This window comes from Girardinichthys multiradiatus, chromosome 23 (assembly GCF_021462225.1).
Source record: "Girardinichthys multiradiatus isolate DD_20200921_A chromosome 23, DD_fGirMul_XY1, whole genome shotgun sequence".
Classification (NCBI taxonomy): Eukaryota; Metazoa; Chordata; class Actinopteri; order Cyprinodontiformes; family Goodeidae; genus Girardinichthys; species Girardinichthys multiradiatus.
The window spans coordinates 26,143,046-26,167,089 of record NC_061815.1 but is presented as its reverse complement, the minus strand read 5'-3'; the positions used below and the strand labels follow the sequence as shown (position 1 = coordinate 26,167,089).

Here is a 24,044-nt window from a genome sequence, read left to right as displayed (position 1 = left end):
ATCAGTGCATAAAGGGATGGATAATTAAAACACCTCTTTGTTATTAAAAAGCAGCAAAAAAGTTATTTCAGCAACTAATTAATTTAAGTTCATTATCAGATACTAGCTGATATAAATTAAAGCCAAACCTATCTTTTACTGGTTGGCAACTTTTCTCAGCATGGGAACATGGAAGGATCTCACATTATTATGACAAGCTGTATGCAATGCATGGAAAATTGAGTGGAAGGAAAAAGGGTGGTAGAAAAGGGTACAGAAGCAACAAGGTTACAGACAGAATCAAAGTTGCTTGAGATCAAGTGTGAAGTTTCTATAGTCAGTGATGATTAAAATAAACATGGCACTTCATGGTGAGAGGGCACTAAACATTTCTCAAAGGTTGAAAATCCCCTGCATTTTATTTCAGTCATCTCCCAGCTTGACAGAGAAAATAAAGCAATATTCACCCATAAAAACATAATCTCTCTGTTCTAGAGGAGGCCACGTTGCCTGGTAATTATTTCAGACCACAAACTATGCAATGGTATCACATTATCAACATAGAGAGCTTTCATTGGCTGGAATCTGGACTGTATTCAGCATTGATTTCTCTTCAGCAACACGGCTGCATTTGGAGGCAATTGTATTTTGACTGCATATTTGAGATTGAATTATTCCGATTGAATTGAATCACTCTGAAAGTATTACCTGTGAATTAGTTTAACATCAAATTTAAACTTTTACATTTTTTGTGCCCAAAAAACACACATTTTTCACATTTAATCTTGAAATGAACACTGTACCTGCTTTTTCCAGGTCTTTTTGCAGCTTGTTGTAAGTGCTCCTTGGATCTGGGACAACTCTTTTGATTATCATTTTGTTTCCTATGTCAGAAATCTAACAAGAGGCAACTGGTTCATTAAATGATGTTCTTTCCACTTCTGGAACATAGCTTTCATGAAAGTTTGAAAAAATAGATAAGACTTTTACCAATGGTTTTACTCCATGCAATACTTTACAATGAGAAACCTTTTTATAAGCCATCAATGAATATTAAACCAGCTGATACTAATTTGGGCGCCGAAGGAGTAATTTGAGCTGTTTTCTGGGGTTTCTGTCCCTTTTTGCACATCCATTTCTTCATGTGTTCAATAGTTATTCCCTGCATTAATATTGTTGTTGCCAACATCTCGTGTGAATTGTATGGCAATGGCCCCATTCGAAATATTTAAGCTGAGAAAAACATTGACATGTTCAAAATTTATTTTATCTATTTCCATAGATAATTATTTGAATTAGATTTTTTCATGTTAGGACCTCAGTTAATCAAGTAGATACTAAATTGTACAATTTTAATACACATATTGATGTTTGTCTTAGCATTATTTATTTATGTAGAAAATACATTTTAAGAGTTAAGAAATGGGGACAAACACTTTAGTGTTTGCTCCAGCCCACTTCCTCGCATGGATCAAGCAGGTATAGAAAACGATGGATGGATAATTACACACCAGCATGAAAACTTAAACTCATGGTTAACTTTTTTGACTCTCAGCCTTTGGGTAAGGGCTAATATTGACATGGTCTCTAACTAGCAAAGCAGTTTGATAAAACTTGCAATAGCAAGCTCACGTGCTATTGCTAGTGAGCAACAGCAACGTGCAAGGCCCACGTCTGCATGCTGAGACGTGGGCCTTGCTATTCGAGACCCACGTCTCAGCATGCATTACCAATGTTTTTACTAATACAGAATGCCAGAAACTGAAATCTTTTTATATTTTATTTAGCAATTCATACAGACCACAGCATACAGTTAACTGACACTATGTGTTGCACTGTGAAAGTAACACTGTACAAAAACACTTACTATTGAGTATATGTTTTGATTTACCACATTACACCTTCTAACTAGAAACACAAACTGTACTAAAGAGTTTGACAACATGGTTGTTGTATACGTGCATACTCAGGCGGACTGAAATCTAATGGCACATAATTCTGTTCACATTAAAGAGGCCTAAAAGCCCTGTGCTAATGATACAAAGGCATAAACAGGCATATGATTCATTTTTTACATCAGTTGCATGTGTGTTCAAATTGATGACCTCTTTAAGGAGACATAATATTGTAAAATACATAAACACAGTTTTCATTGGGTAAAAAAAAAACACTGGTACAGTAGTTTGTTCCTATTTTGTAAACATTAAAGGTTTAACATGTTGCACCACTGAATAAACTGAAAATAAGCTAAATTCAGAGTTTAGATTACAAAATAAGAAAAAATAAAACAAATTTATTACCATTTCTAATATATATACAGTTCATATAAGAACAAGTCAGTCTGTTCTCTTATGGTCACTCACTCACTGAAACCTCAAGACTCCTTTAATAATGAAGTATCCAAAACCTTCAAGATAGTTAGATTTAAGCTTTATGTTATGAGAAATGTTACCTTTGTAAATCAATTAAATTGTCATTGTGCTGCTTCATCTTAAACTAGAAACAAGGCAACAAATCATTGCACTCAATGATTCTGGTCCCATAAACTCCAACTGAAATATGTTTGCCCCAATTGCAAAAAACAATATCTTTGATACTTGTTGCTCTATTACTCCATGCACAAAAAACAACTGAAAGGCATGATGGGTGAAGGTCTCACTCTTACTCATTTGTACTTACAAAGAACTTGGCACTTTCATATATTTAGGCCTATCTAACTTATAAAACAGCTAAACAAACTCTGATTCCACTTATAATTACTTTTCATTTTGTCCATTGTTTTATGGACGTTTAGTTATTTGTGCTGGATTTTATTTCTCAGGTTGCTTATATTATACATCAGTGTTTGTATGGAGCAAAACAGGGCACAATGGATTAGACTGTAGCATCCAACATGTGCTTCTTTCTACTAAATGTAAAAAGTCTCTTAAAGGCATGTTAACCTTCCCATGTCCACTCTGGAGTCCTTGTTGTGGCTTCTATACATATTGAGAAGTGCATACTTTTGTTTACAATCTTTTCATTTGTCAGTAGCACCTCTTTAAAATATATTGAATGGCAGTTTTTTAAATATAGTTGAAGCCATGCAGTCTATTCATGCATATAGGAATGGACATCAGGACGTTGTTGATCTGCTTTTCATGTGCTCGAAGAATGAGGTGGTGCAGGGGTATGTTTTCGGGTCTGGTCCATTTATGTTGCATAATGACGGCACAGAGTAATGAACAGGATCAAGACGGTGGAGAACATAGACGTGGGGGTGGATATCAGAAGGGATTCCTCTTTTCTTCCATTATGGTTTTTCTGTGAAAGATCCGATCCACAGCTGAAGGATTGGGATTACTTGGAGCTGCTGCTGCTTGTAGTGGAGGCCTGCCAACAAGACAACAGAATTAGACATTTGTGGAAAAGGACCCACAGCACTAAGAGCCTTGTGGTTGTTTGAACTAGGATATGTCATGCAGCTGACTTCTTTCGCTCAGACAGGGGTCACAAGCAGAGGAAATAGTGGGTGGGAGGGAACTAGGTGAACATGTATTGTGGATGTGACAGATGCGTCACTGAACACCTTGCTCCAAAATTACATGAAGAGTGGTTGCTAGGTAACTGAGTGCCTGATTTCACTTTGCACCTGTCCTGCACAAAGAATTAAGTCACATTTCAGACAGAAGACCGTGTCAATCATGCTCTGAAGTGTCGTTCTGTGAATAGGACAGAAAAAGTAAAGTCCTATTCCCCTTAAAAATATGTGAAAAAATAGATTAGGATCCTAAAATGTTAGTAATGGGTCAGAAAGAGGCATGGACACAGATTAATATTCACATGCACAGCATCAAGAACATGATGATTCAGTTGATGAAAGATGCAGATATTGACTACAAAAGTATTATAGCATTAAAATTCAGATTGTGTCTGAAGATTGCGTTTGAGAATTATACATGTCTTTACCCAGTTTTCATTTTTAGATATAGACTACTGTGCAAATCCCCAATCCTATAAAGACATCTTCATACTTAGCTTTAAAGGAGCCAAACTTTCTTGTAATCTTTAAAGGTCTTGTTTAAAGTTTTATAGACTTTCTATGGGTCGTTCTAAGATTTAGTCTGACCACTGGCTGCCTTTTCACTCATTTTCTGTTCAGTCACTTTCAGTTCTATATTTAAACATTTTCCATGTTTGATAAGCTTCTTGATTCAAGCTTATAAATTAATTTAGCATAAAAGAACCATACATTTAAGGGCTGCAACATTCCTGTATACATGACAGATAACATAACAGAAAAAAAATACATTTAAATTTGATTTTTGTAGCTTTTTGTCATTATCTGTCAGTTTATTCAACTTTGTTAAAATGAACCTATGACAAATAACAAAATAGCAGTTTGATAGTTATAATGGTATTTTAGCATGAACAAGATAATTCCAAAATAATTCAGTTCTTACTTTCTTAAAGACATAACTTTTAGATAATAGTTTTCTTTTGTTCAAATTATGCATGTCATGCCTTCTGTTGTCCTCCAGTTGTGTACCTTCAATATTTCTAACCTACTGGACAATATGCAGAACAGAAAACTTGTACAAAGCCCTAGAGTCCAAAAAAAACCCAACTTTGATCCAGAGAAAGCCTGAAGAACTATTGATCAAAAGGATTTCAAAAGATTAAAGGAAAGTTTTGCACAGTACAATCCTTCCCATTAAAATCAATTAAAACAGAAATACAGTTTCAAAACACTTGACGCGAATCATCATATTTGCTTGATTGTCCAAAGGCCCAAAAAACAAGTCAGTTATTAAATGTCAATAAGGCTCATAGCAAGTCTAAGAAAATATTCAATCATTTAAAAGAAGTTGAGGAAGTGATTTGAACTGGGCTAGTTAGATTGCATCACTGGCATTTAAGTCTTTATGGATGAGACTGAAAAATCAGTAACAATTATCCACCCATAGATCTGAAGAGCCAAGAGAACTTGATAAACTGCATGTTATGTTGATTAAGAGATTTGAAAAGTGATAACACATTCTTGTCAAAAAATCTAACAACAAATGAACAGGCCTAATAAGGAAAAACATATCCACTGAAAAAAGAAAAAAAAACAAGAAACAGTTAAAACTCAAAAAATACTGCAACTTATCCAAGAAAACAGTCTGTGGGGTGGGAACTCTGCATACCTGCAGCTGCTGGGTGGACCTTCCTCATTTAGGGTACTTTAGAGTGGGGAGAAAGAAAACAAGCAATTTAATGGTCAGGTCTTTGGCATCACAAAAATAAGTTTCAGCATATATCTTCCGATCGCAGAATTGTTGCAAAAGCTTTATAAATAAAATGTTGCATTTTTAAAAAAGACTAAAAGAGTTGTAGGCTTACAAAAACATTCTTGAAATAAAAAGTGGCACTTCTTACAATAGATGAAAAATAATGGCTTAAAAAACATAGTTTCAAATTGCTATTTGGGATATGGTGAATACATCCTTACAACAGACCGACTGACAGACAGATAAAATGAACAAATGACACGAAACTGTCTCTCACACAGGTTAGTACCGTATTTTCCCCGACTATAAGCCGCTACTTTTTTCTCCATGCTTTGAACCATGCGGCTTATAATGAGGTGCGGCTTTTGTGTGGATTTTTCTTCACCCGCCAGGGTCACTTTTAGCAGAAAGTGAAAAAAAACGAGACAGGTGGAAAGTCAAAATTGGAAATCAAAGAAGAAGAAAGCGCAAATTTTCATTTAGCACATGCAAGCGAGATTTTTTTTCAAACCCGGACCCACTCATCATGGAAACCACACGAAGAAGTTCATATGATGCCGCAATTAAGTTGAAGGCCATCAATTTGGCAGTACAGGAAGGAAATAGAGCTGATTTGTTTGATCAGCCCTTTCACTTTTATGCTACAGGCACCATTCGGAAACTAATCAGTTCAGTTATGTTCAGTTAAACTATGTAATCAGTTCAGTCGATATCAGCGGCTTTTAGCCCAGTGCAGCTTATATATGTACATTTCCATTTAAAAAAAAAAAACCTTGTAGGTGCAGCTTATATTGAGGTGCGCTCTATAGTCGGGAAAATACGGTATGTAGAATTTCCAGTCTTAATTCCACAAAAAGGATGTAAAGGTGACAAACTCGTCTTTTTGTTAAAAAAATGAATCCATTCATTGATCATTTTTAAACATAGTAAAAGAAATATATTTGTTAATATTTCTCGGTTAAAGCTCATCTTTAAAGTGGTTAAAAGCTGCATTTTTAGTTATTGCCTAATAAGAAAAAAATCCAAAACTGAAACAAACCAGTGACATTTCAAATTGCAGAAAAATAGCAATGACAGTCCAATTAAAGTAGCCTAAATCATTATTCATTTTTTATTTACTTTACTGGTAGAATGTAAAAAAAGAGGACCGTACATTTGTTTGTTTATTTGATTGTTGTGTACCTTGAGGGAAAATGCATCGAATGCATTGAGAATAGTATGCAACAGAAACTAAAAACTAACTTGAAATAAGGAATACATGAAGTTACAGTTTGCGCACTAAGGGAAATTATTTGAATTAAAAAATATCTTGAAACTGATAGTCAGTTGTACCTGCAGAGTAGAAGCTGCTGAGTCACTAGTCTCTGACAGTCCTGTCCCTCTCGGGATGCTGGACACGATGTATCTGGAGCCCTTTGGCACAGGCTGTCTAACCACCAGCTTTCCTTTCCTGGTCTCTGCTAGAAACAGACTGTACCAGTAGGCATCGTTGGAGACCAGAGTGGAGTCTGCAATGGTGGAGTTCCTCTCACTGATCACGCTGTTCCTGCTGGGAGGAGCAGCTTTGCTGGGTTTGGGTTTCTGACACTTCAGCACGATGGTGACCAGTATGGTGATGAGCAGGAGAAATGACACCGAGCCCAGACCGATGACCAGATACAGGTTTATGTCTGAAAAGATGTCATATTCCAGAGGCATCTCAGTCATGTCAGAGTAGGCCTTAACATCAGTCTCCACTGTCAGCAGCTTGATGGTGACTGTAGCAGAGAGAGCAGGCTCCCCGTTGTCCTTGGCAACAACAACCAGTCTGTGGTGGCGTGAGTCTTTGTAACTGAACATCCTCATGGTCCGGATCTCTCCGTTGTACTGGTCCAGACTGAACAGACTGGCGTCAGTCACCTGCAGGAACTGGTAGGTGATCCGAGAGTTGTGCACCGAGTCCGTGTCCAGGGCGATCACCTTGGCAACCAGGGAGCCCTTATCAGTGGATCTGGGGATCTTCTCCTCCACCACTGAGCCATGAGCACGCCATGGAGAGACAATAACTGGAGCGTTGTCATTTTGGTCCACAATGATGATGTGAACAGTCACGTTACTGCTGAGAGGAGGAGAACCAGAGTCTCTGGCCTCAATGTGGAAAAGAAACTCCTTCTCAATCTCATAGTCAAAGGTTTTCAGTGCGTAAAGGTTCCCGTTCTCTGGATTGATGGAGAACAGCATGGACATGGAGGTGTTGGCAATCTCCCTCTCTATGATGAAATAAACTAGATACTGGTTTTCATGGAGGTCAGGGTCAAATGCAGTAAGCGAGCTGAGCAAGGCTCCAGGTGCATTATTCTCCATAACACGTATAGTATTAAATAACTGGGGGAACTGTGGAACATTATCATTAACATCCAGCAGCTCCAAAGTCATAGTTTCATTATCAGATAAAGGAGGAGACCCCCTGTCTGTCACAGTGAAAGTGATTTCATATTCTGGGACCTTCTCTCGGTCTAGTGGCTCTGACACCACTAACTCATAATAGTTATCAGAGGACTCCCTCAGTTTGAAAGGCATGTTGTCTGGAATATGAAGATCAACCACTCCATTATCACCTGAGTCTTTATCACTGACACTAACTACAGCTATCACTGTCTCTGTAGCCACATTTTCTTTCACTGGACTCTGAAATGATTTAATGGAGATTTCAGGGTGGTTGTCATTCATATCAGTCACCTGGATCGTCACTCTACACTGTCCAGATAAGGAGTTAGGCCCCTTGTCACTGGCTATGACCTCCATCTCATAAAGTTTAAAATCTTCATAATTTATCATTTCTTTCACTCTGATTTCACCATTTCCTGGATTCAGGTTAAACATCATCTGTGTTCTCTCTGATGTGTATAAACTGTATGAATAAACAACGTCAGAATTGGGCCCTTCGTCTAAATCAGTAGCATTCAGTTTGATTACTAAGCTGCCAATGGGAGAGTTCTCCATCACATCTACTACGTACTTGTCTTTGTCAAATGAAGGGGCGTTGTCGTTCACGTCGAGCACGCGAACAATGATGCTGGCTGTACCTGTGCGCGTGGGCACCCCGCCGTCCACAGCAGTCAGAATCAGGTTATGAACAGCCTGCTGTTCTCTGTCCAGAGCCTTTTTCAGAACCAAGTCAGCAAACTTTGTCCCGTCTCTCCCGGTCTGAATTTCAATAGCAAAATGGTCACTTGCGCTCAGGTGGTAATTTTTCACAGAATTTGCTCCGACATCCGGGTCTGCAGCGTTATTCAGGGAGAATCTCTCTCCAACAGGGCTGGACTCTGAGATGTCTAAATGCATCGTTCCTCTTCTAAATTGAGGAGCGTTATCGTTTATGTCCAATATTTCTACTTCAATGTTAAACATGCGCACCGGGTTTTCAATTGTTGCGTCTAATTTAAGCATGCAGGGGTAAGACGTTTTCGATGGGCACAAAAACTCTCTGTCAATCCTTTCCAAAATAAAAAGCTCCCCGGTGTCTTTGTTGATGTCAAGATATTTTTTATTGGCTACAACATCCATGCGCATTCTCCTCGTCTTCAGAGTTTTTACTTCCAATCCCAAATCGGCCGCCAAATTCGCAACGACAGATCCCTCCTCCATTTCTTCAGGTACAGAATAATGAGTGACTGACAACACCGTACTCACTGAGGCAAACAGACAGAGAAACAGGGACACGTACCCCGTCCGGGAAAGCAGCTTGATGGGTTGTGCCATCGTGAACATTCCGTTCGATAGGAAACACAGGATGGTCACGTCATTCAGTTAAAAGCGTAAAACGCAACGGTGATCGTTGAAAAAAATGCGTTTTCCTTCAGGAATGACGTGCAGAATGTGCACAAAGACTCACATCCCCTCCTCAAATAACCTATCGCGATAACAATGACCTCAGCAAAGAATGCGTTTTTCTCCGGAACTGAGAAATAAAAAGCAGAGAGAATGGTTGCGCAGTCTTTATAACAATTAAAAACAGATTTCCGTTGCATTGACTTAACTGGACTTAATAAAAATTTAAGAAAGCGGAATAAATGTTCTGCCACGTGATTATTTGGAGGCTGGAGTTAGAAAAATATGCACATCATTATAACTGACCAGTCATAATATGCCAGTTATTTTTCATAAAGGTTTTAATTATATCCCTCACTGCTGGAGAGCGTGGCGGTTTAGAAATAGAAAATGTTTTTTTTTTTCTTCCAACTTTAAAAGTTATGCACGAAATGAGCATTGCCAAAACAAATATCAAACATGCAAGACAATTTAGGTAGCTAGGGTATACATTTCTTTTTTACTGTGCTATATCAAAGGCTTGCAGGTTCCTCTCTTTAATCGTTTAGCTGCAAATGGAATCAAATGCGAGGTGAGAAAAACAAAGCATTATTTAAAAAAGCAAGACTGATCAAACTAAAAAAATGTTTAACTTGAAAAATTGTAAAACTTTGATCAAGATTCTTAATTTAAAACCTTTTGACTCTATTTGATTTTGCAAAGATTATGTTAATTATAGACATTTACTGATAACTCAGGATTATGTGTTAAAGGCAACAAATAAACACACTAAAGAAGAAATCAGGCTATAGATTGTCTTTGTTAAGGTGAGAAAATGCAAAGAATATCAAGACTGCATAAATAGTTCAGCTTCATTTTGAGTGAGCACTTAGTACAGAGGTAACTGTTAAACAGATGAAGTATTACAAAGGTTAGAACACACCTTATCAATTAAAGTTAAAAACTTCCACATTATGCAGAATCACTATGCAGATCCATGATTTCAAAGTTAAACAGAAGAACATTACATGTTTTGTAACAGTGAAAACAGTTGAATTTTAAAACTTGAGAGCGTGAATATGGGTGATTATTTGTCTCATGTTTTGTCCTGTAATGCATTGTCATCTTAATTATGTGAAGCCCCACCTCTCAGAAACACTTGGTAGAAAATAAGTTGAGTGACTGAAAATCTTTTGAATGATTTTACTTGACTATTTCAATCACTGCCATGTGGCAGTCCTGCTTCTCTGTCAAACTATGGTGCATTTTTCTGTTTGCCAGAATTTGTATTAATTTCCCATATGCAACTGTTAAAATGTAAAGAAAATCCATAACTTTTGTAGGTTTGCAGCCACAAGTTCTAATACAATGAACAATACTTCCCTGTCAGAGAAACCTTTCAATGTTATCTCACTTTCAAAGTTCCTAAAAAATATGCTGGAATCTCTATCAACAGAAATACAAATTGCAACATGTTCTCATATGACAAATTAATGCACTTATGTTTCAAATTTTGCCCATTGTCATGTTGTTGAACGTAAAGAAAACTTAAAAGTTTGCGCTGAGACCTGTGGGGTGTTTTGTGTCTTTGTTTTTATTTGTTTAGATATTTACCTATTTAAAAAGAAATCACAAGACATTATTTTTTTCACTCTGAATTGTAACAGAAACATTTTTAACACAGATCCAGAGATCTAATATGTCTATTACTGTACAAAACGTTGCAATTAGTGCATCTGTTGATTGTTACTATAACATAAATTTCAAAGAGTAGCCATTTAAGGCCATATAAAGCTTACAGGGAAGTTTTTTTTTTTTTGACATCATGAAGGAGTATTTTTGAACCTGGTTTAATTAACTTGGCATCGCATGATGCACAATCTGTCACCTGCTCTTCAGGTAAATATGAGTTTAGAATATTGGACTATAATCTCTAAACAAAGCACCAGACTTTAACTGATTATTATTATTTTATGATTTTCCATACAAAAAATGAGACTGATACTCTGTGTTTTGCCAGGCAGGAGTAACAAATACTGTTTCCTGAATTTAAAAGCCTCTGATTGATGTTAAATAAACACTCGACAGTAAACCTAACTGAAAAAAGGAAAAAAAATAAAATAATCATAATCTTAAATATTATTTCATGTATAGCATTTATATGTAAGTGACATTATGATATTTTAATAAACATATGAAATTTTGAGTATTTGCATATTTGCAGACCTTAATCTATTAAATAAACTGATTATACAATTCCTTATTACCTAAGAATGATATCTTTTGACCAGAATTTCAAAGCAAATTCTGTCAATGTATGTTAAAGGAGTGATGTGCATTCTTTGACCTCTTTTAGCTTCCCTTCATTAGCTCGCTGTTAAATCCAGAATAGAATTTAAAATTCTCCTCCTCACATATAAAGCCCTTAATGATCTAGTTTCATCATACATCAGAGATCTGATTGTTCCATATGTTCCTAACAGAGCACTTTATCCTTAGACTGCAGGTTTACTGGTGGTTCCTAGAGTCTGTAGAAGTAGAATAGGAGGCAGATCCTTTAGTTATCAGGCTCCTCTCCTATGGAACCAACTACCAGTTTTAGTCCGTGAGGCAGACACCCTGTCTACTTTTAAGACTAGGCATAAACTTTCCTTTCTGATAAAGCTTATAGTTAGAATATCTTAGATTATATTGAGCTATCTCTGTAGTTATGCTGCTATAGGCTTAGACTGCTGGACGACATAATGACCACTTTTACACTCTCTGCTAAATTTTCATACTACTCTCCAATTTTGTGTTATTTGCTGTTATTTCAGCTTTTAACTTTATGTTCTCTCTCTGTTTTTTTCTCTTTCTAGAAGCTACGCCTGACTCTGTGTTTTGTTTAGCTGTGGAAACTTCCTGGACGGGGGCATCTGCTGAGCTGCTGCATGCCATCAGCTTAATTTTCTCCTTCTACAGATGATACACTTGGCCCTGTCTTTCAGTGTTTCACCCTGTCTCTCCTAGACACAGCTACTGGCTGAGCTTCTACTGTCACTAACTGTATGTGCTCTTTTTTATACTTTAGACTTAAAAAATGGTTCAGAGTTCATCTGCTTTGCTGTCTTTTTCTCCTAGATGAAGCCTCTAAGGGAGCAATAACCATTAATGTTTCACTTTCCTTTCCCATAGAAAGTACTCCTGGATCAGTGCTTCTGTGTTCTTTTTCTGTCTCTGCTCTGTTCTCTCAAATGCCCAGTCAGTTGTGCGAGATGGCCGCTCACACTGAGCCTGGTTCTGCTGGAGGTTTCTTCCTATTAAAAGCGAATTTTCCTCTCCACTGTCACTACATCCATGCTCAGTATGAGGGATTGCCACAAAGTCAATGCAAGCCACTGTTGCTACATGCTCATCCAGGAGGAGTGAATGCTGCAAGTCACTGACTCAGTGCAATTTGCTGGGTTTCCTTAGACAGAAAACTTTGTAACCAGTTTGAATAATAAACTGAATCCGACTGCATTGTTTGATAGATTAATTGGAATGCATGTACCCGACTTGAAATCTGCATGATTTCGTTGAATTGTCTTTGTAAAGTGCCTTGAGACAACATTTGTGTGAATTGGCGTTGTACAAATAAAACTGAACTGAATTGAATTGACCTTCAGGTCAATATGTTCCAACTCAAACTTTTAGTTACCATAGAGAAAAATTCTAAATGCATAACTTAAAAAAAAGCAACAACAAAATGAATGAATAGGTTCTACTGAATTTACCCAAAAGAAACAAATGTTTTATTGGCGTACAATGACAAGAAGAGCTTTTCATATCATGAAGGGATTTAATGAAAAGTTTGTTTAACAGATGAAATTACACAGAACATAGAGTTGGGGATGCAGTAATGATCAATCTTTTAGAGAATATTCTATAATAATTTTTTTAACTGAATGTGGCCATCATAGATATTTGTTATTTCTTATTAGGTCACATATTGTATACAAAATTAACATTTAGATAAATAGTAAAAATCTATCTGTGGCAGATCAATAAAAGCAGACAAATTCCTGCTCAGTTATCAGTTTTTGCCTGAATTCTTATTTACCTAACATAAAACAACAGTTTATCTTTCAAACACCTAATAAATGAAACTTCCTAATATTCTTGACAATGAAGTGTTGGAGCAATCGCTTCATTTTGCATTTGAAAATCATCAAATTATACTTAAAAGTACACTTTTAAACAGAATATACAGTACACCAAAACAGAAGAAAAAAGGGATCGTTAAAAAGGTTTTTTGATGTTATCTTTGTTTTGCTCAATTATGAAAAACAAACAAGTTTTGTTCCATCTATCTTGAATTTATTTCATTTTTCAGATGTTAAGAGAAAAGTTTCTTTGTGGCCAAATGTTGCTGTGAGAAGGTGGTATGATCCTCCAATGTTAAAATACTTAAACTATTTGGTTTTTTTTCAGTGTAGTTTAATTGATTTCTAGTGACATTTTTTTCCTTTTGTGTAGGCTAGCGATGATATCAAGCCGCATCTTTCTCTTTGTTAGCGTTTTAACGTCCAGACCGAGATCAGTAGCGAGGTTAGCGACAACTGATCCTTCTTTCATTTCCTCTGGTATTGAATAATGAGTCACAGAAGTCAATATGTTTTTTACAAATAACAAAAGGAAAATCACAACAAGCAGAACATACCCTTTCCAAGTCCCTGTTGTTGCAACGCGATCCATTGTTCTATGCGAGAAATACAGCACTGAAATGGGTGATGTCCTTCAACGTTTCTGCAATGTTTTTGATATGGGATTTATTAACTCAGAGACACATCCCACGGTATGTTCGGCTGCAAAAAGGGAGGAGCGTACTATTGCAACAGAGTTTCAGCACCGCGGAGCTGTCCGTTGTCTCTCGGTGTTTCTTGACAAAAGCATTACACTGTTTTAGCGGTCATGTGTTATTTTTCGCTCATAAACAGCGCCACCCATAAAGTTTTGCCTCATTTGCTTATTCAAACGAAAATGTATAGCCTTTGTAAGCTGTTTTTTTTTCCCTTTTTTTTGTAATTTAAGCTAACATGCATTTTTGAACAATAACAACATTTTTTTCCTTTTGTGTACAAACTCACTATAGACATTTTAAGAAACTTTGGGTATTTTAGTTTATTCTCCTTATATGTGATTTAATGTTTGAATTGACAATTTAACAGACAGATCTTGGCTAGGCTTATTTGGCTTGTTTTAAATTGTGGTGAGCATTAACATTATGATGACCTTTACTTCATGAAATGATTACTTTGATGCATGACTTTTTAAAATATTTTTAAAAAGTAAATGCATTTTCTGTGAAATAATGCAAAAGTTATATGCTTAACCTAAACAATTAATGTTTTTTATGTATTTCTTTATATTTGTCCTACCTGCAGAGTAGAAGCTGCTGAGTCACTAGTCTCTGACAGTCCTGTCCCTCTCGGGATGCTGGACACGATGTATCTGGAGCCCTTTGGCACAGGCTGTCTAACCACCAGCTTTCCTTTCCTGGTCTCTGCTAGAAACAGACTGTACCAGTAGGCATCGTTGGAGACCAGAGTGGAGTCTGCAATGGTGGAGTTCCTCTCACTGATCACGCTGTTCCTGCTGGGAGGAGCAGCTTTGCTGGGTTTGGGTTTCTGACACTTCAGCACGATGGTGACCAGTATGGTGATGAGCAGGAGAAATGACACCGAGCCCAGACCGATGACCAGATACAGGTTTATGTCTGAAAAGATGTCATATTCCAGAGGCATCTCAGTCATGTCAGAGTAGGCCTTAACATCAGTCTCCACTGTCAGCAGCTTGATGGTGACTGTAGCAGAGAGAGCAGGCTCCCCGTTGTCCTTGGCAACAACAACCAGTCTGTGGTGGCGTGAGTCTTTGTAACTGAACATCCTCATAGTCCGGATCTCTCCGTTGTATTGGTCCAGACTGAACAAGGAAGCATCAGTCACCTGCAGAAACTGGTAGGTAATCCGAGAGTTGTGCACAGAGTCTGTGTCTAAGGCGATCACTTTAGCCACCAGGGAGCCTTTATCAGTGGATCTGGGGATCTTCTCCTCCACCACTGAGCCATGAGCGCGCCATGGAGAGACAATAACTGGAGCGTTGTCATTTTGGTCCACAATGATGATGTGAACGGTCACGTTACTGCTGAGAGGAGGAGAACCAGAGTCTCTGGCCTCAATGTGAAAAAGAAACTCCTTCTCAATCTCATAGTCAAAGGTTTTCAGTGCGTAAAGGTTCCCGTTCTCTGGATTGATGGAGAACAGCATGGACATAGAGGTGTTGGCAATCTCCCTCTCTATGATGAAATAAACTAGATACTGGTTTTCATGGAGGTCAGGGTCAAATGCAGTGAGCGAGCTGAGCAAGGCTCCAGGTGCATTATTCTCCATAACACGTATAGTATTAAATAACTGGGGGAACTGTGGAACATTATCATTAACATCCAGCAGCTCCAAAGTCATAGTTTCATTATCAGATAAAGGAGGAGACCCCCTGTCTGTCACAGTGAAAGTGATTTCATATTCTGGGACCTTCTCTCGGTCTAGTGGCTCTGACACCACTAACTCATAATAGTTATCAGAGGACTCCCTCAGTTTGAAAGGCATGTTGTCTGGAATATGAAGATCAACCACTCCATTATCACCTGAGTCTTTATCACTGACACTAACTACAGCTATCACTGTCTCTGTAGCCACATTCTCTTTCACTGGACTCTGAAATGATTTAATGGAGATTTCAGGGTGGTTGTCATTCATATCAGTCACCTGGATCGTCACTCTACACTGTCCAGATAAGGAGTTAGGCCCCTTGTCACTGGCTATTACCTCCATCTCATAAAGTTTAAAATCTTCATAATTTATCATTTCTTTCACTTTGATTTCACCATTTCCTGGATTCAGGTTAAACATCATCTGTGTTCTCTCTGATGTGTATAAACTGTATGAATAAACAACGTCAGAATTGGGCCCTTCGTCTAAATCAGTAGCATTCAGTTTGATTACTAAGCTGCCAATGGGAGAGTTCTCCATCACATCTACTACGTACTTGTCTTTGTCAAATGAAGGGGCGTTGTCGTTCACGTCGAGCACGCGAACAATGATGCTGGCTGTACCTGTGCGCGTGGGCACCCCGCCGTCCACAGCAGTCAGAATCAGGTTATGAACAGCCTGCTGTTCTCTGTCCAGAGCCTTTTTCAGAACCAAGTCAGCAAACTTTGTCCCGTCTCTCCCGGTCTGAATTTCAATAGCAAAATGGTCACTTGCGCTCAGGTGGTAATTTTTCACAGAATTTGCTCCGACATCCGGGTCTGCAGCGTTATTCAGGGAGAATCTCTCTCCAACAGGGCTGGACTCTGAGATGTCTAAATGCATCGTTCCTCTTCTAAATTGAGGAGCGTTATCGTTTATGTCCAATATTTCTACTTCAATGTTAAACATGCGCACCGGGTTTTCAATTGTTGCGTCTAATCTTAGAAAACACGCCATAGCTGTCTTGAGAGAACAAAGGAACTCCCTGTCAATCCTTTCCAAAATAAAAAGCTCCCCAGTGTCTTTGTTGATGTCAATATACTTCTTGTTGCCTACCACGTCCACTCGCATTTTTCTTTTGTTCAGACTCCTTACATCTAATCCTAAATCAGTCGCTAAATTCGCAACAACGGATCCTTCATCCATTTCCTCCGGAACAGAATAATGAGTGACCGTGGTTGCCGTGTCCATGATGGAAGAAAGACAGAGAAATAGCGCGACATACCTCTTCCAGGCAAAATGAAGACATTGACGAGCCATTGAAATTAATCCGCGTCCAAAACCTTTAAACGTCGATGTATGGTGATGTAAAGGTGTGTAATCTTATTCAGCAACGGGATTTCACATAAACGACTCCTTTTCATTGCAGAGACGATGACCCCTGGTACAGCTACCAATGATCTATCAAGAAAATGATGACTTCATCAGGAAGTAATTTTTTGGAAAGCAGCGACATGAACGGCGCATTCTGCCATTCGTTTTCTTACAGTGGAGAAGGAGAGAAATACGGTTTTAAAACAGTTTCCACATTGTTTCACAATTGTTTTCTTACAACTTATTATAAATGCAGTGTTTGAAAATTGTGTTGTTGGTCTTTCTTATAATATATTTTATTTTGTTTTGTCTTACGTGTTTTGAAAACGTATAATAACGCATCCAAGGATCAGTTGCCTTTTTAATGACTTTTTTCTTTACATTTGAATAATTTAACTTGTAATACACTTGTAAAAAAGTAAACTATACATTAATTTGAAGCAAGTGGGGTTTGGTTTATTTATTTTTTTAGAACAACAAAATCTGTTTGAAAGTTAAACCTAAGTTAAACACTTTTTAAATGAGCATCAAACAAAGTTACACCAGAAATGATCTGACAAATGTCATAGAAACATTTTATATACATTTTGAAAAGTAATTGTGGTTGATAATTGGTTATGTTGTAAATACATGGAATTAAATGAGGTGAAACGTGTGTTGAACTTGGGATTCATGTTTTGATTTTTTTTTAAATCAGATCTTTCTCTTTTGGATCTTTTATTTTGGTGCCTAACATGTTTTATCTAGAAAGTCAAAACATTATCTTTGAAATTAGAAGTAAAACTTTTAAGTTATTGAAAACACTTAGATTTTACTTTCACATATATCCTACCTGCAGAGTAGAAGCTGCTGAGTCACTAGTCTCTGACAGTCCTGTCCCTCTCGGGATGCTGGACACGATGTATCTGGAGCCCTTTGGCACAGGTTGTCTAACCACCAGCTTTCCTTTCCTGGTCTCTGCTAGAAACAGACTGTACCAGTAGGCATCGTTGGAGACCAGAGTGGAGTCTGCAATGGTGGAGTTCCTCTCACTGATCACGCTGTTCCTGCTGGGAGGAGCAGCTTTGCTGGGTTTGGGTTTCTGACACTTCAGCACGATGGTGACCAGTATGGTGATGAGCAGGAGAAATGACACCGAGCCCAGACCGATGACCAGATATAGGTTTATGTCTGAAAAGATGTCATATTCCAGAGGCATCTCAGTCATGTCAGAGTAGGCCTTAACATCAGTCTCCACTGTCAGCAGCTTGATGGTGACTGTAGCAGAGAGAGCAGGCTCCCCGTTGTCCTTGGCAACAACAACCAGTCTGTGGTGGCGTGAGTCTTTGTAACTGAACATCCTCATAGTCCGGATCTCTCCGTTGTATTGGTCCAGGCTGAACAAGGAAGCATCAGTCACCTGCAGAAACTGGTAGGTAATCCGAGAGTTGTGCACAGAGTCTGTGTCTAAGGCGATCACTTTAGCCACCAGGGAGCCTTTATCAGTGGATCTGGGGATCTTCTCCTCCACCACTGAGCCATGAGCGCGCCATGGAGAGACAATAACTGGAGCGTTGTCATTTTGGTCCACAATGATGATGTGAACGGTCACGTTACTGCTGAGAGGAGGAGAACCAGAGTCTCTGGCCTCAATGTGGAAAAGAAACTCCTTCTCAATCTCATAGTCAAAGGTTTTCAGTGCGTAAAGGTTCCCGTTCTCTGGATTGATGGAGAACAGCATGGACATGGAGGTGTTGGCAATCTCCCTCTCTATGATGAAATAAACTAGATACTGGTTTTCATGGAGGTCAGGGTCAAATGCAGTGAGCGAGCTGAGCAAGGCTCCAGGTGCGTTATTCTCCATAACACGTAAAGTATTAAATAACTGGGGGAACTGTGGAACATTATCATTAACATCCAGCAGCTCCAAAGTCATAGTTTCATTATCAGATAAAGGAGGAGACCCTCTGTCTGTGACAGTGAAAGTGATTTCATATTCTGGGACCTTCTCTCGGTCTAGTGGCTCTGACACCACTAACTCATAATAGTTATCAGAGGACTCCCTCAGTTTGAAAGGCATGTTGTCTGGAATATGAAGATCAACCACTCCATTATCACCTGAGTCTTTATCACTGACACTAACTACAGCTATCACTGTGTTTAACGCTATGTCCTCACTGACTGGACTCTGAAATGATTTAATAGAAATATGTGGGTGGTTGTCATTCATGTCCTCCACAAGAATTTTAATTTTACATTGTCCTGATAGTGCACTAGCTCCTTTATCAGTTGCAATAACTTCCATTTCGTAAATCCTGAAATCCTCATAATTTAACACCCCCTTCACAGTGATTTCACCTGTTGCTGGGTTCAATTTATATGTTTCCTGCGTTTTCTCGGATGTGTATAAACTATATGAGTAAATTAATTCTGAATTTGAACCCTCGTCTAAATCCGACGCATTAAGCTGAATTACCCGACTTCCAAATGGAGAGTTTTCTAATACCTTGACTTCATAGCTTTCTGGTTTAAATGTAGGGGCGTTGTCATTTGTATCTAAAACATGAACTATTATGCTGGCTGTGCCAGAACGAGAGGGAAAGCCGCCATCTACAGCTGTGATTATTAAATGATGAACGGCTTGTTGTTCTCGATCTAACCTTTTTGTTAAAATCAAGTCAGCAAATTTCGATCCATCTCTCCCAGTCTGAATTTCTATTGTAAAATAATCACTTTCGCTCAGGTAATATGTTTTGACAGCATTAGAACCTACATCTGGATCAACTGCGTTGCTCACAGAAAATCGCTCGCCAGCTTGTGTTGCCTCTGATATATCTAAATCTATCGTGTCTCTTCTGAAATGAGGCGCGTTATCATTTATGTCCATGATCTCCAACTCAATATAAAAAATCCGTTTTGGATTTTCGATTATGGCCTCCATTTTCAGATAGCACGATGTCTTGGCGTGGCAGAGGGATTCTCTATCAATTCTTTCTACAATGAACAGCTCCCCCGTTTCTTTGTTCACGTCCAAATATTTCCGGCTTGCTATGGTGTCCAGACGCATTTTTCGATCGATTAATGTCTTTACATCTAATCCCAAATCTCCTGCGAGATTGGCGACTACGGAGCCTTCTTCAAGTTCTTCCGGAACAGAGTAGTGTGTTACTGCTAAAGCGGATCTAACTGCAGCAAGGTAGACAAAAATTGTCAAAACATACCTTCTCCATTGTTCATAGCAGACAGAATATTCCATGGTTGCCTCTGATCTTTGTTTTCTGTCAAGTATTTTTATTGTTGTTTTTCCAAGAGGGCCTTTAACAAACACTGGACGTCTGATAATATTTCCAAGCGAAGAATAACCCGTCTAGTTATTAAATGGGCAAATCTTAAGATCCAAATGCAATCAGCACTGGGAGCTGTGCGGTCGCTGGTCCGTTCTCATCACTTCCTTAAAGACGCTGATGGTGATCGTGATGTCACAAATGTGCGTATCACTGCTTGGAAAACAGCGCCTCAGTGTGCAAGATCCGGTTATTTCGTTAATATATATATGTTATGTGTAAAACTAATTTACTTTAGAGAAGACAAACATTCCCATTTATACAATACTTACTACCGTAGCTAAGGAAACGGACGTTTCTTCAGTATGTTCCGTTATTGGACAGGATTTTGTCTGATGCCGCTCTTTTAGGTTTAGACGTGTTCAAAATGTTCTGTATTCCTTATATTAAATGTCAATTTTATCAGTTTATTTTCCTTGATTTTCCAACTATCAAACATGGCCACTGGGTACAAAACGCGCAATGTGTAAAATAAAAGGAAGCAAAACAGAGTTGGGAGATGACCAGAAAAAAAGTTTTGTTTTAAAGGAAACCAGTGTTCATACACTGCTAGATTTAATGACTTCAAATTTGAATTAATAATGAAATGTTACAAATGCAGTTTGCATGCTGGGACATAAATGAGCTATTTGAAAAAAGCATTTCAAAATAAGTCTAAAAATACCAAAGTTTAAAAATTCATTATTCTTAATCAGTATGAATGTATTAAATGACCTTAAATTGACAATATAAGTTTTATTAATCAGACTAAAAGTGATAAATCACATCATGGTTCTCACCTGCAGAGTAGAAGCTGCTGAGTCACTAGTCTCTGACAGTCCTGTCCCTCTCGGGATGCTGGACACGATGTATCTGGAGCCCTTTGGCACAGGCTGTCTAACCACCAGCTTTCCTTTCCTGGTCTCTGCTAGAAACAAACTGTACCAGTAGGCATCGTTGGAGACCAGAGTGGAGTCTGCAATGGTGGAGTTCCTCTCACTGATCACGCTGTTCCTGCTGGGAGGAGCAGCTTTGCTGGGTTTGGGTTTCTGACACTTCAGCACGATGGTGACCAGTATGGTGATGAGCAGGAGAAATGACACCGAGCCCAGACCGATGACCAGATACAGGTTTATGTCTGAAAAGATGTCATATTCCAGAGGCATCTCAGTCATGTCAGAGTAGGCCTTAACATCAGTCTCCACTGTCAGCAGCTTGATGGTGACTGTAGCAGAGAGAGCAGGCTCCCCGTTGTCCTTGGCAACAACAACCAGTCTGTGGTGGCGTGAGTCTTTGTAACTGAACATCCTCATAGTCCGGATCTCTCCGTTGTATTGGTCCAGACTGAACAAGGAAGCATCAGTCACCTGCAGAAACTGGTAGGTAATCCGAGAGTTGTGCACAGAGTCTGTGTCTATGGCGATCACTTTAGCCACCAGGGAGCCTTTATCAGTGGATCTGGGGATCTTCTCCTCCACCAATGAGCCATGAGCGCGCCATGGGGAGACAATAACTGGAGCGTTGTCATTTTGGTCCACAATGATGATGTGAACGGTCACGTTACTGCTGAGAGGAGGAGAACCAGAGTCTCTGGCCTCAATGTGGAAAAGAAACTCCTTCTCAATCTCATAGTCAAAGGTTTTCAGTGCGTAAAGGTTCCCGTTCTCTGGATTGATGGAGAACAGCATGGACATGGAGGTGTTGGCAATCTCCCTCTCTATGATGAAATAAACTAGATACTGGTTTTCATGGAGGTCAGGGTCAAATGCAGTAAGCGAGCTGAGCAAGGCTCCAGGTGCATTATTCTCCATAACACGTATAGTATTAAATAACTGGGGGAACTGTGGAACATTATCATTAACATCCAGCAGCTCCAAAGTCATAGTTTCATTATCAGATAAAGGAGGAGACCCTCTGTCTGTCACAGTGAAAGTGATTTCATATTCTGGGACCTTCTCTCGGTCTAGTGGCTCTGACACCACTAACTCATAATAGTTATCAGAGGACTCCCTCAGTTTGAAATGCATGTTGTCTGGAATATGAAGATCAACCACTCCATTATCACCTGAGTCTTTATCACTGACACTAACTACAGCTATCACTGTGTTTAACGCTATGTCCTCACTGACTGGACTCTGAAATGATTTAATAGATATTTCTGGGTGGTTGTCATTCATGTCTTCAACTATTATCTTTATAGTACATTGTCCTGACAAACTGTTGGCTCCTTTATCTGTTGCTATGACTTCCATGTCATAAATCCTGAAATCCTCATAGTTCAACATCCCTCTCACAGTAATTTCCCCTGTGGTTGGATTCAGATTAAACGTTTCTTGCGTTTTCTCTGATGTATATAAACTATATGAGTATGTTATATCAGAATTTGATGCTTCATCCAAGTCTGTCGCATTGAGGTGAATGACAAGACTTCCAATAGGAGAATTTTCTATTACTTTAACGTTATAAATAGATTTATCAAACATAGGTGCATTATCGTTTGTGTCCAAAATGTGAACGATAATACTGGCTGTGCCCGATCGAGCAGGTGTCCCCCCATCTACAGCTGTGAGTAATAAATTGTGAACAGCCTGCTTCTCCCGATCTAATATCTTTTTTAATATTAAATCTGCAAATTTGGACCCCTCCCTACCAGTTTGAACCTCAATATTAAAATATTCACTTTCACTTAAAAAGTATGTTTTAACAGAATTAGATCCAACATCCGCATCAACTGCATTGCTGAGGGAAAATCTCTCTCCTTTTGGTGTCGCTTCCGATATGTCAAGATGAATGGCATCTCTGCGAAATTGAGGGGCGTTGTCATTCATGTCCAAAATTTCTACTTCAATGTTGAAAATTCGCAAAGGATTTTCCAGTGTGACCTCCACTCTGAGATAACAAGACACTGACGACTTTGTGGGGCAAATGTTTTCTCTGTCAATCTTTTCCACAACATATAGTTCGCCAGTTTCTTTGTTCACATCCAGATATTTTTTGCTAGCGATGATATCAAGCCGCATCTTTCTCTTTGTTAGCGTTTTAACGTCCAGACCGAGATCAGTAGCGAGGTTAGCGACAACTGATCCTTCTTTCGTTTCCTCTGGTATTGAATAATGAGTCACTGAAGTCGATATGTTTTTTACAAATAACAAAAGGAAAATCACAACAAGCAGAACATACCCTTTCCAAGTCCCTGTTGTTGCAACGCGATCCATTGTTCTATGCGAGAAATACAGCACTGAAATGGGTGATGTCCTTCAACGTTTCTGCAATGTTTTTGATATGGGATTTATTAACTCAGAGACACATCCCACGGTATGTTCGGCTGCAAAAAGGGACGAGCGTACTATTGCAACAGAGTTTCAGCACCGCGGAGCTGTCCGTTGTCTCTCGGTGTTTCTTGACAAAAGCATTACACTGTTTTAGCGGTCATGTGTTATTTTTCGCTCATAAACAGCGCCACCCATAAAGTTTTGCTTCATTTGCTTATTCAAACGAAAATGTATAGCCTTTGTAAGCGTTTTTTTTTTCTTTTTTTCGTAATTTAAGCTAACATGCATTTTTGAACAATAAGAAACGCAATTTATTATTTTAGAATTATTATTGATAATATTAGACGACCTCTAGGCCGAATGCAATTTCACATGTTGCTCCTTATTGTTAGGCGTTAATTCCACGTTTCGAGCAGGTAGAGCAGTATTGTTTCAAAGGATAGTTGGAAGACAGAGGAGCACGTTTTTCTCGCGGTAAAAAACACTCAGATATTTCATGGAAACATTTGGACACGAAGGATTTAAAACGACGATAAACAACCAAATACTAATGTTTTCTTTGTAGCCTGATTCTTAATTACATAATAA

The 24,044-nt window shown here is 38.6% G+C and overlaps 3 protein-coding genes across 3 annotated transcripts; all 3 read right to left on the bottom strand.

Moving 5' to 3' along the window:
- Positions 1-1,741: 1,741 nt before the first annotated feature.
- On the bottom strand, positions 1,742-16,843 carry LOC124860303 (protocadherin alpha-C2-like). The gene is made up of 3 exons (XM_047353514.1): positions 14,420-16,843; positions 5,148-5,183; positions 1,742-3,351 (listed from the first exon to the last, which is right to left on the bottom strand). The coding sequence occupies exons 1-2, from the start codon at positions 16,826-16,828 to the stop codon at positions 5,172-5,174; spliced, it is 2,421 nt and encodes an 806-aa protein (XP_047209470.1). The 5' UTR covers positions 16,829-16,843; the 3' UTR covers positions 1,742-3,351; positions 5,148-5,171.
- Positions 16,844-17,511: 668 nt separating this feature from the next.
- LOC124860304 (protocadherin alpha-C2-like) lies at positions 17,512-20,328 on the bottom strand. Its single transcript, XM_047353515.1, has one exon. It carries the CDS (start codon positions 20,115-20,117, stop codon positions 17,700-17,702), a length of 2,418 nt encoding a protein of 805 aa, XP_047209471.1. The 5' UTR covers positions 20,118-20,328; the 3' UTR covers positions 17,512-17,699.
- Positions 20,329-20,966: 638 nt separating this feature from the next.
- Positions 20,967-23,647, bottom strand: LOC124860070 (protocadherin alpha-C2-like). Its single transcript, XM_047353047.1, has one exon. It carries the CDS (start codon positions 23,397-23,399, stop codon positions 20,967-20,969), a length of 2,433 nt encoding a protein of 810 aa, XP_047209003.1. The 5' UTR covers positions 23,400-23,647.
- Between the last annotated feature and the right edge of the window lie 397 nt (positions 23,648-24,044).

What these genes read in the sequence shown, in the direction of transcription:
- LOC124860303 (XM_047353514.1), bottom strand. Translation starts at nt 16,828, where the DNA reads ATGGCTCGTCAATGTCTTCATTTTGCCTGGAAGAGGTATGTCGCGCTA.
- LOC124860304 (XM_047353515.1), bottom strand. Translation starts at nt 20,117, where the DNA reads ATGGAATATTCTGTCTGCTATGAACAATGGAGAAGGTATGTTTTGACA.
- LOC124860070 (XM_047353047.1), bottom strand. Translation starts at nt 23,399, where the DNA reads ATGGATCGCGTTGCAACAACAGGGACTTGGAAAGGGTATGTTCTGCTT.